The sequence below is a fragment of the Gymnoscopelus braueri genome (assembly GCF_963280865.1).
Source record: "Gymnoscopelus braueri genome assembly, chromosome: 17".
NCBI lineage: Eukaryota > Metazoa > Chordata > Actinopteri > Myctophiformes > Myctophidae > Gymnoscopelus > Gymnoscopelus braueri.
In genome coordinates, this window is record NC_137617.1 from 22,547,050 (window position 1) to 22,562,270 (window position 15,221).

Consider the following 15,221-nt stretch of genomic DNA (forward strand, 5'->3'; position numbering starts at 1 on the left):
GATCGCTCAGTGGGAGGCATTGTGAGCTTGTAGATCGGCTTAGTGTAAGAGGTTTAGTGTAGAGGGAAAAAAGAGCAGACCAAGTACAGTCAAGTTTACTAAATATTGAAGGTTTAAGTTAAATGTCTGAAAATACACAATAACATCATGAATCCAACGAATATGAAATCTATGAAAAAGTATAATCTGCAACACAATTTTAAAAAGTAGTGGGGGTCCCTGCTTCATTTCTTCATCAGCTAAAGGGTCCTTGAAACGTTGAAGACCCCTGCAATAGGATAAGGAACAACTGAGTGTTTTGCCAATTATTTGGGGGCCCACTTTCAGTATACTCACAGGCATGGCCTACAGGTTGAGAATCACTGCTGTAGGTGTTCGACTTCTCTCCAGAAACTTGACTGACATCACCCTTTCCCTTGTTTATTTATTCAAATATACCTACAGCTAATATACACATATAATATGAACAAGATTAGAAAAATAATCAAAGATTTTCAACACAGAACGTCACTCATACAATAATAGCCACCACTGCTCGGAGCAGGACTGAGATTAGACAGAGTGATGGCCATTGTCACCCTCGGACACACATTGAAATATGTAAAAACATACTGCATTTCATATAATGTGATTCCTCCCATTGTATACAAGGGCATAGAGTATGAAATAGGCTATAGTGTGGCTCAATGAAGCAGCAGGGTTTCTTTTTTTCCTCAGAAAGACAAAAATGTCTAACAATTGGTAATATCAGCCAACAAGGTGACTGTTCCATGCAACAAAGTAATATAGTATATTATATTATATAGCATAATTTTGTACAACACCAATTACATATTATCATGAAGGTAGAAGCAGATTTCATCCCACTTTAAATATAACCTTTCCCCTCTTTGAGGTATGTTAACAGTATTTGCATATTCAAAGTTTTCTGTGAGCTACTCAACATCCAAAGATAACTGGCAAATATTGTTTTTCCACTGCGTTTAAAAAAACACTGTTGGAAAAATATTTTACAGATTCAAGAAACAACTCTCTTTAAATACATTTCCTATAGCAACTTCTATAAAGGTCACTTGGATAATAAACAAGTCTTTCTACCTGGTGCTGAGCAGAAAAAAAGTTATACTTAGAGGGGGAGGACAAAACATTAATTGATTAACATAAATGGCATTACTTAGGAGTGTCAAATATTTATCTGAAAGGAAGTAGAGTCTTTAAATAGCCACTGTAGCTAGTATGGCTGTAGTCTTCATTTCAGCCTAGCAAAAAATGTAGCTAGCTAAAATCTGTATTTTATAGAGCAATCATTGGACCACTTTGGCCATCAAATATAAATCCTCAAAGGTGAAAGCCCCTTTTACCACCACTTGCTCCATGTAAAACCAGTAGTCTTTGTAATATATTAGACAATAGAATATATATAAAGTAACATCAAACTGCATAGCGATAAGATTGGTTGGTGCACATTGTAGGTGTGTTAGTCAGTTGACACTGCCATTAGGTCTGAGGGCTCTCATAAATCAAGCCTCCAGAAGGTTTTAGTGTGGTTAAAACTCACTTTTAAGTGTAAAAATTACCTTGTTATGCAGGTCTACTCGTGCCCCAGAGCTTATCTTTGTCAATCTGTGCACCACAAGCAGCATTAAAGTACACAGCACAAAAGTCACAGGTAGCAGCCACAGATAATAGTGGTTAGGACTATAGGCACAATAATAGGGCTGGCCGATTGCAGCCTCCATAGGTTTACCCTGACACAGTGGGAGGGGCAACAGGGGATAACTACACAGGAACAGGATAATATACACATGGGTGACAAATTAAAAGGAAAAACCTGAATAACCGAGTAGAGAAACATAATGACTGCATCTGCTTCCATACAGGCGTACTGCATGGTAAATTAAGCAATTCATATCGATTCCTATCATGCTCTATGGCAGGTATAAACATGTGATTATGTGATTATGAGAGAGGCTTTATCATTGGGGCACGAATGGCAGGAGTTTCAGTCACAAAGACTGCTCAACTGGCTAGTCTTTCAATAGGAACAGTGACTGAAGTGATGAGACATCTGCATTTGGATCTATGGAAAAAACATTAGTAAATCGGATCATAAGTTGTGGTTGAAAGAACACATTCAGTGTCCGTGATACTCGTGCATTAGTATGATATGCAAGGAAAAACAGAAGAGCAACTCTTCCTCAAGTGACTGAGAATGTCAATGCAGGATGTGATCAGTCCATCGAAAACTACATAAAGAGGGATGTTATACTAAAGTTGCAGTGATAACTCCCTCATTACAAATACAAATGCACATTTGAGAATTCAGTGGTGCCAAAATAATAGGCAGTGGTTTACACAGATTAAGAATGTTAATATAGTCACCATATTCTCCAGAAGTGGTGGTGAGTGCATATGTGGCGTACACCAAGTGAATGGTAAAGGCCTGAATGCTTGACCACTACAGTGAGGATCTGTTATCCCAGATCACCAGATCTCGATCCAATTGAACATCCATGAGATTTAGGACTGATCCATTAAGACAGCGCTCTCCACCACCATAATCAAAACAGCTAATGAGGGAACATATTTTGTTAGAATGGTTTTCCATCCCTCCAGTGGTTTCAGAGACTCGCACAATCAATGCCAAGGCGTACTGAAGCTATTCTGGGGGCTTGTGTTGGCCCAACACCTTACTAAGACACGTTATGTTGTTTTTTCCTTTCATTTCTCACCCGTCTGTATATCTGTTGGAGTGTCTACATGGTAAGGGATCCAAACATAGCAATCCAACCATAAAGTGGTATCCTGTGGGCGCGTACAAACCCACTGTGTTCTGCACAGCCTGTCCTCTTCGGAGGGGACATCATAGGCAGCCAAACGCATGTCACCATAAGGATGGCAAACAGAGTGCTTTGGGATCGGTTTCGTAAGGGAGGCTCAGGAGTTACCCACAAGACTGAAGTAGTCATAGTTCCTCCCCTTACAGTTGTATTCCTTTTCTTAATGAATGTGGCTTGATTCCATGTCTGTGTGTCAGTACCTCCGCTTTCCCTGCTTCCTGGCGTCAGTCATGCAGGTTTTAGGCCGAAGGGCTGCGTTGAGGGAGAACAAACATATTGACATATTGAAGCTATTGACCATATTCCGTAGCCTAATGCAAATCAAACTGGAGGTCCTTGAAAATAAACAGGTTGAGAATCACCAAATTAGACTAAATGCATACGTGCCGATTCATAAATTGTGCAGTTATATTGCGATGTCATGTGAGCATACATTCAGAACACACTGACAGGCCCCACCTGGATCAGCAGTCTGCTTCTTCTTATTTTGATAGACTATCTGATTGTCGTTGGTCAGCTTCACATCTTGGTCCTCCACATAATTACTGCAACACAAACAAAGGGAGGGAAGACACAACGCCGGGTTTCACTTGAGTAGATCTGTACTCTGGCCACGCCTGCGGTATGATGCCGGAATAGGGGAGCAGACAAAATGGAGGGCTGATTAACAGCAAAGCTTGAAGCCAGCAGGTCCAGGCCTTGAGACCAAAGACGGGGCTAGAGAAAAAAAACCCAGGAAGGGTGAAGGAGGGGAGCGATGAGGGGTGTCAGGATGTTTTCGGGGGTGGGTACTGAGGCATCGCAAGCCAAGCTGTGGGAGGCAAGGGAGTGGGATGAATTGGGGTTCGTTCGAAGACACTGGAGAAATCTTCAATTACAGGGATCGACCACATGGGGGTGCTGACACAGGGCTTTTCAGGACACTGTGTTACTCACTGTTGCTGGTGTCTGCTGCCACGGGGGCTGGAGTGGAGAAGAGAACAGCTGCAGTTCAACAACTCATTAAAGCGAATAGGACAAGGAACAAATCGTTGCTGTCGGGCAGAAACCTCCTATCTCCATATTCTAACTTTTTGTGTTTTTTCGTAAATTAATGCCCTACTTGATCATACTACAGCGTCACACGCATCAAAACGCGGCGCGAAGCAACGCGGGTTGAGCTTGTAGATCTGCCACTTTTGCTATTTCTGAATTTGAATCCTGAAAAGTAACAGTTTTGGACATATGAGGTTTCCACCCAACAGCGATGAAATTATGTCTCTTTTCAACTACAGGAACTGTGCCAACCATGCCTTGCCGTGAAACCTATTTCACAGGTTCTGGGTTTGTTTCCATATACGCTGTGTTTCAGATAAGGTTCTCAGAACCTAATTTGGGCCCTGCTCAGGAGGTGGTACTAACCATAGACATATAAAAGGTAGACGCCTCCTTCGGCTCTGAAGCGTTCGTATCTCGGGCGCGCTTCCTTGTTCCGCAGGGCTAGCCTATCACTTCCTTCCGCTTCAGCAGGGGGTGTTCGGTAGGCCAATCAGAGGCAGGTGGGGCGGGTCTTTTCTTAAGAGGCAGCCGCGCAGCAACTAGTCAGTTAGACGCGCTGTGATTGGCCAGTAGTCAATGCGATGTGATTGGTCAGTAGTCAAACAGCCCTGCGTAAGAGCCTTGTATTGAGATACCAGTCGCTCCAATGAACTGCAGAGGCCAATGAGGTATCTAGGTTTCTATATCTATGGTACTAACCCTGACAACTCAGAACTTATACTTTCAAAAGGCTTTCGAAAATAGCAGATCTACAAGCTCACGACGCATCACAACTTGTAGTTCGGCAATTTTTGCCTTTTTATGAGTCTTTTTTTTAGGACGTACCTCCCCCTTCGGGGATGGTTCTGATTATAATGGAAATACATTTTAATTTAAAAAAATCACAGAACTTCACAGGTTACGGAATGTAGAGATGTACTGATTTTTTCCTTCCCAATACCGATTACGATACCCACAAGTTATGAATCGGTCGATACGGAGTACCAATCTGATTCCAGTGTGTAATTTAAAAACAATCTAGGATAGTGGTTCTCAAAGTGGGGCAGGGACCCTCAATGTTCCTGTGAGGGGGTTCCAAATGGACCCTAACAGGTCTGTAACTCTCAGAGTTATGGGGTTCATTGAAATTAAAATAAGCTTGAGAACCACTGATCTAGGAATAAATACAAATTCCATTGATAATTGTTAAAGTGCAGCAACAAGTTAGTGAAATAATAATGTAAATAGTGCAATAAGAAACAGTCGTGCAACATCAACTGAAGAATTCAAAATATTACTGTAAATGAAATATCATGTGATAAATTACATGGTATCGGAATGGCATAGACTGGCATACTCGCCGATACCGATACCAGCATTTTAAGCAGTATCGGCAGCTATTCCGATACTGGTATCGGAACAACTCTAATGGAATGTTCTGGGTTACCCTTAGTAGTGGAAAAGAGCTATTGGTCAGAAGAGGCCTTGAATAGTTCACATTCAAGACGTCATCTCACTGGGACCATTTAGAAAACGCAATGTCAAGCACAACATGCAGAAGGGAATGTAGAAGGTAACCAATCAGCTACATGTAATTATGTATATTAAACCTTGTATCTCTGTATTTCTTTTCTTCATAAATTAATGCCCTATTTTATACTTGACCTATGACAGTGTCACGCAAATATAGCAAATATAGCAAATAGCTCACATTGCGTAGAAATAAGACAAGTGAACTTGCTTGAATAATTTTTTGTGGGAAAAGTTTCGCCTGCAAATGACATGCCAAAATGAGGAATTAAGAATTAGGATTGTTTAAGATGGGTTTTTATAAATATTTAACCAATTAAAAGTATTAACTAGAGCTTGTGACTAAACAATAACTACATTGGATCCACTGGAACACAAGATTATTTCTCTTCTTCCTATTTCCTGAAATGTTTTGGACATACAAGGTTTCCACCCGACAGCGACGACGTAGTAAAAAAATAATAATCAGGCAGCCAATCAAATCCTTGTAACTAGGTAAAACAAGCAAGTTCACTACTAACAAAATGCCCAGGGTACCTGAGGACGGTGTTCCTCTCCCGGTGGGCGATGTAGGCATTGTCTGTGAAGAGGATGGTGTGGTACGGCACCACCGGGTCACCACTGGGCAGGATGCCTCGCGCCACGTGGCCCACGCTGTCCAGGATGCCGTTGTACACCAGGAGGTCGTCCACCAGCAGCTGGCAACCCAAATGCACACTTACCACTAAAAACCCAATATGGTTCACCGGAGTCCCTCAGGGCTCTATGCTAGTGTCTTTTCCGTTTTTCCTCTGCATTAAATATTTTCACTGAAAATAGCCGATCGACAAACTCACAACGCGTCACAGCATGATGCGTTGTGAGCTTGTCCATCGGCTATTTTCAGCGAAGGTTTTCCCCAGATTAACTTTAATCCAAGTAAAATGACTAGAAGTTAACTAGAAAACAGAAAGCTGGTGGGACAGAAGCTTACCCCAAACTCCTTGACTCCTCTCTGTGGCGTCTTGGAGTAGTTCCACAGCTTGATCATGGACACGGTCACTGGCTGGTCAAATATGACATACACACGGTTCACCTGTGTGACACACAAGCAGCACACTTAACGGAAGTTACGAATGTAACTATGGTTCTGTGAATTCCTGGATGACTGCCAGTAGGCAGTTAACAGTAGTGAATAATGTGTCCCGACCTGCGCACACGTTTTTTTGTTACTTTATTTCGGTTTTAGGGTTAGGGTTAGGTTAGGCTTATGTTATTTAATTCTAATTTTTGCCTGATTTTACCGATTTTGTATCAAAAAATTAATTATAAAAAGATAAAATAAAATAGAAATCCAAAAAAACTATAATTTTAAAACAAACTGAGGGGGCACAATTTGAAACTCAGGGTGCCAGGCACCCCCGTGGCGCCGGGCCCGGTGTAACCCCAGACTCGTTCGCCTTCCAATGAAGGCATACCGGACTAATAGAAAGTGCGTGGAGCTCACTCACACACTTAGCTGTCATAACTGCTAATAGAAAAGCAGTCTTAATGGATAAAGAGCTCAAGGACGACCCCGCCATAGGCTCAAAGGGCGCCCGGCTCAACGCCTGCAGGACCAGAGGTAGGTCCCAGGCTGCAGCACGCCCCACCCTAGGGGGGAGTAACCTCTTGGCACCGCGCAGAAACTGTGTCACCCAGTAATGCGCACAAACTGACCTGCCATCAATATGGCTATGATTAAACGATATAGCGGCCGTGTGTACCCTCAACGTGGAAGCCGCACGGCCGGCATCAGGTAGACACTGTAAATAAGGTCTCCCCTGTACAGGAGGTTCTCCACCTCACGCAGCCTGGCCTGTCTCACAGAGAGTGGCAGGATGCTACAATTCATGCATGCCTGGTCTGTCAGAGCTTCCTTAAGATGACCGATACCCAAGCATGATGGACACAATTCATGGCCGTCCTCGACCTGAAGGTGAACCTTGCAGGACGAACACTCCATCAGTCAAGTCAGTTGTGTAGCCAGGCAATACCAGCGAGAGCTGTACAATTACAGAACGCGTTAGTAACCTCCAGCAACAATCACAAAGTGTAGCTAATCAGACAGGCTAAAGTAGCTTGCTGTTAGCTTATCAGGCTAGGAAATCTGAACACTAACCAGAACGTCCAGCAGATTTGATACTCACCTTCAACAGTTTAGAACAGCTTAAATGTCAATCAGGTGTTTAACCAGGCAATCCTAGCGAGAACTGTGCAGCCACAGTACGCGTCAGGAACTTCTAGTAACCTTTAATTAATTGATTATTTTTATTAATTAATTTAAAATGTTCAATTAATTTAAAATTTTAATTAATTACATTTTTAATTAATCGAACAAGCTATTGTAGCCAGGTAAATCAGGCGAGTGCTGTGGGCAACCCGCAGCACGCGACCGACACCCAGTGTGGAGGAATCACTATCACAACACTCTGTGTAAGACAGTGTGTGTAGCTGGTGAGCGAGCCACGCTCGAAAATCCTCCCGATAGATAAAGAGAGGAGGAGATAGTTTGACAACCACAGCCTTAAGAGGGCAATAAATTGCGCTCTCGACAATGGTCACAGGCAGGATGTCAACTCACCAAACAACACGTAGTGTCTTACTCTCTTTGGAACTGCAAAACAAAGAACCGATGCACGGATTCTCCAGAGCAATACCTACCTGCGATGCACGCCAGGTAGCGAGAAGTTCAAAGAGGCCGCGCGTAGGCTATCATGTGCTTATGTAGCCGGGACGGCGGACGCACAGGTAGCCTACACGTCACATGACTTTGTTTATATTAAGACTCGACCTGCGCGGAGCGCGAGAGGCATTATTCACTACTGTTAACTGCCTACTGGCAGTCAGGAGGGAATGAAACAGAACCACATGTCATGAACCCAACATCCCTATTCTGAGGAGGCAAACATTTGGCAAAAAATTGCTGATCTACCTGCTAACCGTAAACCCAACCTGAATCTTTTCCTAAATCGTAATCCTAACTCTCCCTGAGTCCCTAATCATTATTTAACCTTTTAAAACAACCATTTATCTTGTGACGACCAGGAAAATTGGTAGTATTTCTCAAAATTCTACTATACTTGTGAGGACACTCGCAGTACACACACACACACACACACTCCTCACCAGTCCAGGCAGCACTGGGGCCAGCCACATGTGCCTTCCGTCGAGGGTGCTGTTGACTCCATCTACCAGTTTGTCTGGAGTCCTCACATCGCCATTCACACTGTCCAGCACGTTCACACTGTCTGGGAACGCAGCGATATCTGAGGAGGTTCATGTTAGGGAATGGAAGTATTAAAAATGAAAGTTCGCTCAGCACCTGCAACAGATTAGCGATTTCACCATTTGAAATTTTATCAGACTTCTTTGCAAGTGTAAAAAGACTTGTTAATCATGAATATGTCTTTTATGTACCTGAATTTCATTTCAATTACATTTCAAATAAAAAAAATGGAAAAGTTGGAGCACCACTGATATGGCAACATACTGTTAGGATTTAGAATTTGTTTTTAGATATGTATTTGGCCCGCAGACCCCTATCGCAAAATGTTTTTTTCCAGGGACCCCCAGAAGCAAAGATTTGAGTTACAAATGTTCGCTTAAAAAATAAATAAATATATATATATATATATATATATATATATATATATATACATACATACACATATTCAAAGATTTGCACACATTTTCAAGATTTTTCTAAAATAGCAGATCTACAAGCTCATAGCACGGCACTCGCTATGAGCTTGTATATCTGCTATTTTTGAATAGTCAAAGAAATCTTAAAATGACATTCGCCAGTTTGAATGGGTTTAAGTGGTCTGGAATTGTCACAGAGGATACTGTTGTCACTGAGAGTGACCTTCTGGTGGTGCTGGTCGTAGAACTCGAGGCCGTTGAGGCCGATGTAGTATGGATCTCCCCAGGTAGTCAGCAGCTGCAGCTGGAAGATAACTGGCAGGGCATGGGTCAAGGAAAAGCTGACATGGAAGACATTGCGTAAAACCCAGTGGTTCTCAAAGTGGGGTCCAGAAAAAATGTATTAATATAGAAATTGAACCCTATCAGCTATTTGACAAAAGCATGCTCACTACACTTGGTGAGCTCATTACGCTTCATGAAAATGATTTATAACAGGACTATTATGTTACGGACACACACATAGATAACGTCTCTGTCGGGTGGAAACCTCATATGTCCAAAACTGTAACTTTTCAGGATTCAAATGAAAAAATTGCAAAAGTAGCAGATCTACAAGCTCAAAACGCGTCCCTTCGCGCCACGCTTCGAGCTTGTGGATCTGCAACTTTTGATGCTTTTGTGTGATCAAGTAGGGCATTAATTTACGGGAAGAATATCAAAAAGTCAAAATATGGAGATAAGAGGCTTCTGCCCGACAGCAACGATAAGTAGCCTGCCATCGCCAGACTGATCACGTGGGATCACTAACACGTGTTAGTGATCCCACGTGATCAGTCTGGCAATGGCAGGCTACTACAGTACATAAGGACTCAACCAAAGCTGTCCAAACTGAAAGCAGATGGTTAAAACTTTCTCTATGAATCATGCATTTGGTCAGTGCTAAGTATTTCAGCCACCTTCGTTAAGGAAAGGATACATCCACAAGGCATGATGGGGGCTTCATAGTCCATACTGGCCTGCTCGTGCTTTTTACAGCCTCCTCTGCTCGTTTCAGACATGAGAGAAAGAAGCACGATTGAGAATGTACAGTTCTCATAACTATGATCATCGTCAGTTTCTCTAAAATCTCCCAGTACTTAGTCTGTTGTCTAATGTGTACAGTACTCGATTGGTTGTACTGTATGTTCTGCAGCGTCCTCTTTCTGTATATGTGCATTTCTCTTTTTATTCTCCCCATTGTATTTACTCTCCATTCCCCAATATGTGTCGGTTCTGTCTGTGTGGTTAATTCTTCTTGTTTTATTCTTTTTTTTTTTTCATTACCTAGTATTAAACCCATTTAGACCTGTTACACCTACTGTACTGTATATGTTGTTATACCTTTCAAGCCGGGACCGCCTCTGTCGCTCTGTCATTTGAGTTGTTGCTATAGCAACATCATTTAAAAAAAGAGTTTTTTTAATATAAAAAAAAATTTAGAAAAGGTTTTCAAAAAACGTAGGTTAGGATTTAGCAGGCGTTTTTAGAATCGGCCTCAGGTCTAAATGGGTAAAAGATGTGCACTTTCACTTACGTTAAGTGCATTGAATTGTATTATAATGTACAAAATGTTATATAAAATGTGATTTGATACGCCCATTACTTTGTAAAAGTGTTCCTGACAATCTCTCAAAACAGCCGAGCAGCGGAAGTGAAACCAAAATGAATCAGTCTCCCCTTACTTGTTTGAGAAGTCTTCCGTGCTCTCAGCGGTGGGGGTCTGGAGGAAATCTATGAAGAGAATCTCCTGGGCAAAGTCAAAGTGACAGTTTCCTGGTCCCTTCCTGATGAGGAAGCCTTCCGCTGGGGAGATGGGAGCGTCGTCCATGGAAACGTGGATCACCTTTGTCTGAGACATGGGGGTGAAAGGAGTAGGTTTTCACGATTATGACATTTTACATGACGATTCATTGTCACACAAATAATTGCGATTGTGTTTTTGTCGTTGAACACTGGAACATATGAATAGAAATTACATTTCTTTTTGGCTTTAGGCTTTGAGGTTGCACAGGTGCATATATGACAAATAACCTAAATATACAAAGACATGACTGACATATTTAATAACTTTATACTTTAAAAAAAAACATAGTGGAAATAGCCGATCTACAAGCTCACAACTTGTAGATCTGTGAGCTTGTAGATCTGCTTTCCACTATTTTAAAAAAAAATGTTTGAAAATGTATGAACATTTTTAAACATGGAAAGGATTATGACGATTATGCAAAATAATTGCGATTATCTCAAATAATTGCGATTAGGCAATTATGTCATAATTGTGACAGGCCTAGAAAGGAGACGTTATGGTTAACCCTGCAACATTTTCACTTTGAAAAAAAAAAAATGTCATTTACCAGAATGCAATGTTTATACAAAGTGTATGTTGTCATGAAATGTTCAGTTTAAGTGACTGGAATATTAAAATGAATAATTGAAAACATGAAATCTTGTCCAGTGTATATCCACAGCTTTTAACCAAATCAGTCCGATAATACTAAATTACCCTGCTCCAATAGACCCTAAATACTTTACAACGTAATCAATCTAGAACACATTAGAGTTCCCTCTCTTACATCTAATCAGGTGAAAACAGGAGGCTTCATGTTGTGATTCAGAAGGAACTGCAAACATCATATATCAAGTGAGCCGTTTATTACAAATATATTGGTACAGAGATGCAACTGCACAGAGATGCAAGTCAAAATTGAACAAATTGGCAATATTGAACATTTGAATTTCCTTCCTGTACCACAGATTACTGGCCGAGCTTTGACCAAAGCGAGCGTCTCACCCCTCTGTAGGAGTCCTCTGGGGACTTGTTGTAATTCCAGATGCGCAGCCCGGCGATGGTCTGTGCCTTGTCGAAGGTGACCGTCAGGGTATGGGGCTCTCCATAGGAGAAGGGGATCAGCCACATGTGCTGGTCTTCTGTGGTGATGTTGTGGCCGTCTATCAGCCTGGAGGATGGAAAACACAGTCTGAGATGCCTCAGCGATCCATATTTATCCATCTAGTACCCTCTATGTTACTGGTGGCTTGTGATGCTGGTCATCTAGAAATGTGAGGCTTATTCTTTTTTATTTTAAGCTAAATTCAATTGAGCAGTTATTTGTTTTGCCACGGTTGTTATTATTGCGCTTTAAAGCACAGATTGATTTAAAAAGTCTAGTCCAAAATAGTCCCTAGAGAAAAGATTGATTTACAAATGCAATTCCATGCAATGAGGCTAAGCAAACATTGACTGAATTATTCAGGTACATTTGGTAATTTATGGGAGAAATGTAAGCAAATTCAAAATCTAAAAATAAAAACATTCATAGAAAGATGGTCTTTGTGTTCATGTACGATAAACGGATGAAGCTGTGAATGGACAATGCCATGTAAGGACACTTCCATGGTCCTTTGAGTTCATTTTGCTTTCGCAAATTGTTGTATGAGCATCAGTTAAACACCGAAAATGTAAATACCAAGTGCATATCGTCGCTGTCGGGTGGAAACCAAAAAACAGCAGATCTACAAGCTCAAAACACAGCGCAAATGTTTGATGTTTTTGTGTGACGCTGTAGTATGATCATGTAGGGCATGGAGACATAAGAGGTTTCTGCCGACAGCAACGATGTGCACCCCAAATACTGGTGAGAGAACAGTCGGGGCTTACTTGTCCAGCGTGCGTAGGTCCTGGCCGTACCCGGGCAGGTCGTTGAGGTCCCTGGGCGAGGCGGCAACCATACTGAGGTCCAGAGGAAGACTCTCTCCCTCCTTCCCCACCACCTCCAGGCCTGTCAGACCCAGGTAGTGAGAGTCTCCCCACGTCATCACCAGCTCTATCCTAAGGCCTGTAAGTGGGGTGGGGAGTTAGTGGGGGGGAGAGACAGCAGACACAACTGTCACATTGAGACGCATCATTCGGTTGTTGTTAATATTGGTACATACAAGAACTTGAGGCATACTGTATTAGATACAGTATCAGCATTTGCAAAATGTTTGTTATGTTAAACTAAAATATTGATCTAGGTCCACTGCATTGGTTCTCAAAGTGGGGTCCTTGTGGGGGGTACCAGGGGGTCCCCAGCTAAATTAGTTAATACCGCTCACTGAGCATCCCAATCATTTTAACCACTTTTTCCATTTATACGTTGGCAATAAAAAAAATAGCAGATATACAAGCTTGTAGATCTGCAATTTTTGAAAAATCGTTTTGTGCAATTCTTTTAATATATATATATTTTTTTAAAAGAAACATTTTTAACTAAAATCTTTGCTTCCGGAGGTCCCTGGCACAATATATGGAGTTCCGCGGCCAACAAATAAATATACATTTGGGGGTCCTTGACATGAAAATGTTTGAGAAAACTGCTGTACTGCATTCATCATACACGTGAAGAGGAGCAGACTCACACTTTCCAGTGTGCATCCCAGGTATCTGCTCAATGCTCTCCGCACAGTCGCTCACAGTGGAGTTGAGATCGAGTTTCAGCTGAAATGACAGGTAGACACGTGACTCCCGTTTCACTACATCCTGCCATGACTCATTCATGGCCCATTCATCCAGCTGTCAGAAGGTTAGCTGAATGACGGGAGAAATGTACACTCAGTACATATATAGGCTTACATGCTTCATATGACCATTTAATGACATAACCCATTAAGACCGGGATCGCATCGTGTCGCATCGTGTCATTTTAAGATTTCTTTGGCTATTAAAAAAATAGCAGATATACAGTGCGGCACCGAGTGCACTATGAGCTTGTAGATGTGCTATTTTTGGAAAAATCATGAAAATGTGTGCAAATCTTTGAATATATATATTTTTTTAAAGCAAACATTTTTAACTCAAATCTTTGCTGCTGTGGGGGTCTCTGGAACAACATAGTTTGAGATGGGGGTCCGTGACCGAATACATATAATTTTGGGGGTCCTTGACATGAAAAAAGTTTGAGAACCACTGATATTATAGCAACATACGTTTTAAAAAAAGAACTGTTTTAGAAGACATTTGTAGAATCCCCAGAAGCAAAGATTTGAGTTACAAATGTTCGCTTAAAAATACATATTCAAAGATTTGCACAAATGTTCAACATTTTTCAAAAACTGCAGATCTACAAGCTCATAGCGCGGCACTCGGTGCCGTGCTATGAGCTTGTAGATCTGCTATTTTTGAATAGCCAAAGAAATCTAAAATGACACAGATGCGTTCCCGGTTTTAACACATTGGGTGCCAGAGGTTTATTAAAATATTATACGTTGAGTGCCAGCATTTCTTCCATCCACTTGCGTTATACATTTCGTGCTGTGAGAAGCCCCGACGCGGAAATGCATGTAAACAAAGCGTGCGTGCGAGACGGCGGAGGGTCCCGACTAACGCCTGGAACAATAATATTTCCAACGCGACCCTCCATTGCAGCGTGATCGCCGATCGAAAACGGCTCGTTTCCACCACATTAAAAAGAAATGGAGATATTAAGCTTTTAATCAAGGAGATAACATTGAAAACGCCGACCGGAAGGATTTTTGACATGGAGCCTCATCCAGCCTCTTCTTCTCAGAAACTGCTTGGGTGATGTCAAAGTTTCGTTTTAGCGCCCCACGTGGCCCACATGTATAAAAATAGAATTGGGTCAAAAACGGTCCGGACCGTTTTCGGCACTTCTCGTTTGGACCCTCAAAAACGGTCCGGACCGTTTTTGGCATTCAATGTGTTAATGGGCTAATGACTAAAAAGTGAAAACCCCACAAACAATATCTGTAAGTGCTCCAAACCAGAATGTGTTGGATATGTATAATTCATTTCCCAAATTAGAGTCTTTCGCCCTGATTCTCCTCTTGTCTTCGTACACAACACATTGCCCTGATCGAACAGAACGAATAGAAAACAGCTTTCTAACTCACAGCGAGGTCCCCTTCTCGGAAGCCGGCCTGTGTGAAGGGTCGTTCTTCGCCCTCGCCGTCGGCAGTGCGGGGTCTTTGCAGCTCCTCCTCATACACCAGGCCCTCTGAGCCCTCACCCTCGCTCTGGAAGGTTTCATCGTAGCGAGACATGGCCTCCAGGATCTCATCATCAGTGGTGAAGAGAATAGTGTCGCCAAACTGGTCCAGTCCTGGGGGGGGGGGTATTTTAGAGTTAGAGTT

General features: G+C 42.0%; 1 protein-coding gene across 2 annotated transcripts in view; it reads right to left on the reverse strand.

Moving 5' to 3' along the window:
* Positions 1 to 399: 399 nt before the first annotated feature.
* katnip (katanin interacting protein) overlaps positions 400 to 15,221 on the reverse strand; it is a 32,739-nt gene continuing 17,917 nt past the window's right edge. For both annotated transcript variants that reach the window (XM_080454626.1, XM_080454627.1), the window contains exons 17-28: positions 14,982 to 15,190; positions 13,491 to 13,569; positions 12,751 to 12,928; positions 11,884 to 12,049; positions 10,775 to 10,941; positions 10,030 to 10,094; positions 9,255 to 9,365; positions 8,535 to 8,674; positions 6,361 to 6,462; positions 5,925 to 6,085; positions 3,300 to 3,385; positions 400 to 3,092 (exon numbers count right to left, since the gene is read on the reverse strand). In XM_080454626.1, coding sequence (XP_080310752.1) covers positions 3,034 to 3,092; positions 3,300 to 3,385; positions 5,925 to 6,085; positions 6,361 to 6,462; positions 8,535 to 8,674; positions 9,255 to 9,365; positions 10,030 to 10,094; positions 10,775 to 10,941; positions 11,884 to 12,049; positions 12,751 to 12,928; positions 13,491 to 13,569; positions 14,982 to 15,190 — 1,523 coding nt within the window. In that variant the 3' untranslated portion in view covers positions 400 to 3,033. The remainder of the gene's footprint in view (positions 3,093 to 3,299; positions 3,386 to 5,924; positions 6,086 to 6,360; positions 6,463 to 8,534; positions 8,675 to 9,254; positions 9,366 to 10,029; positions 10,095 to 10,774; positions 10,942 to 11,883; positions 12,050 to 12,750; positions 12,929 to 13,490; positions 13,570 to 14,981; positions 15,191 to 15,221) is intronic.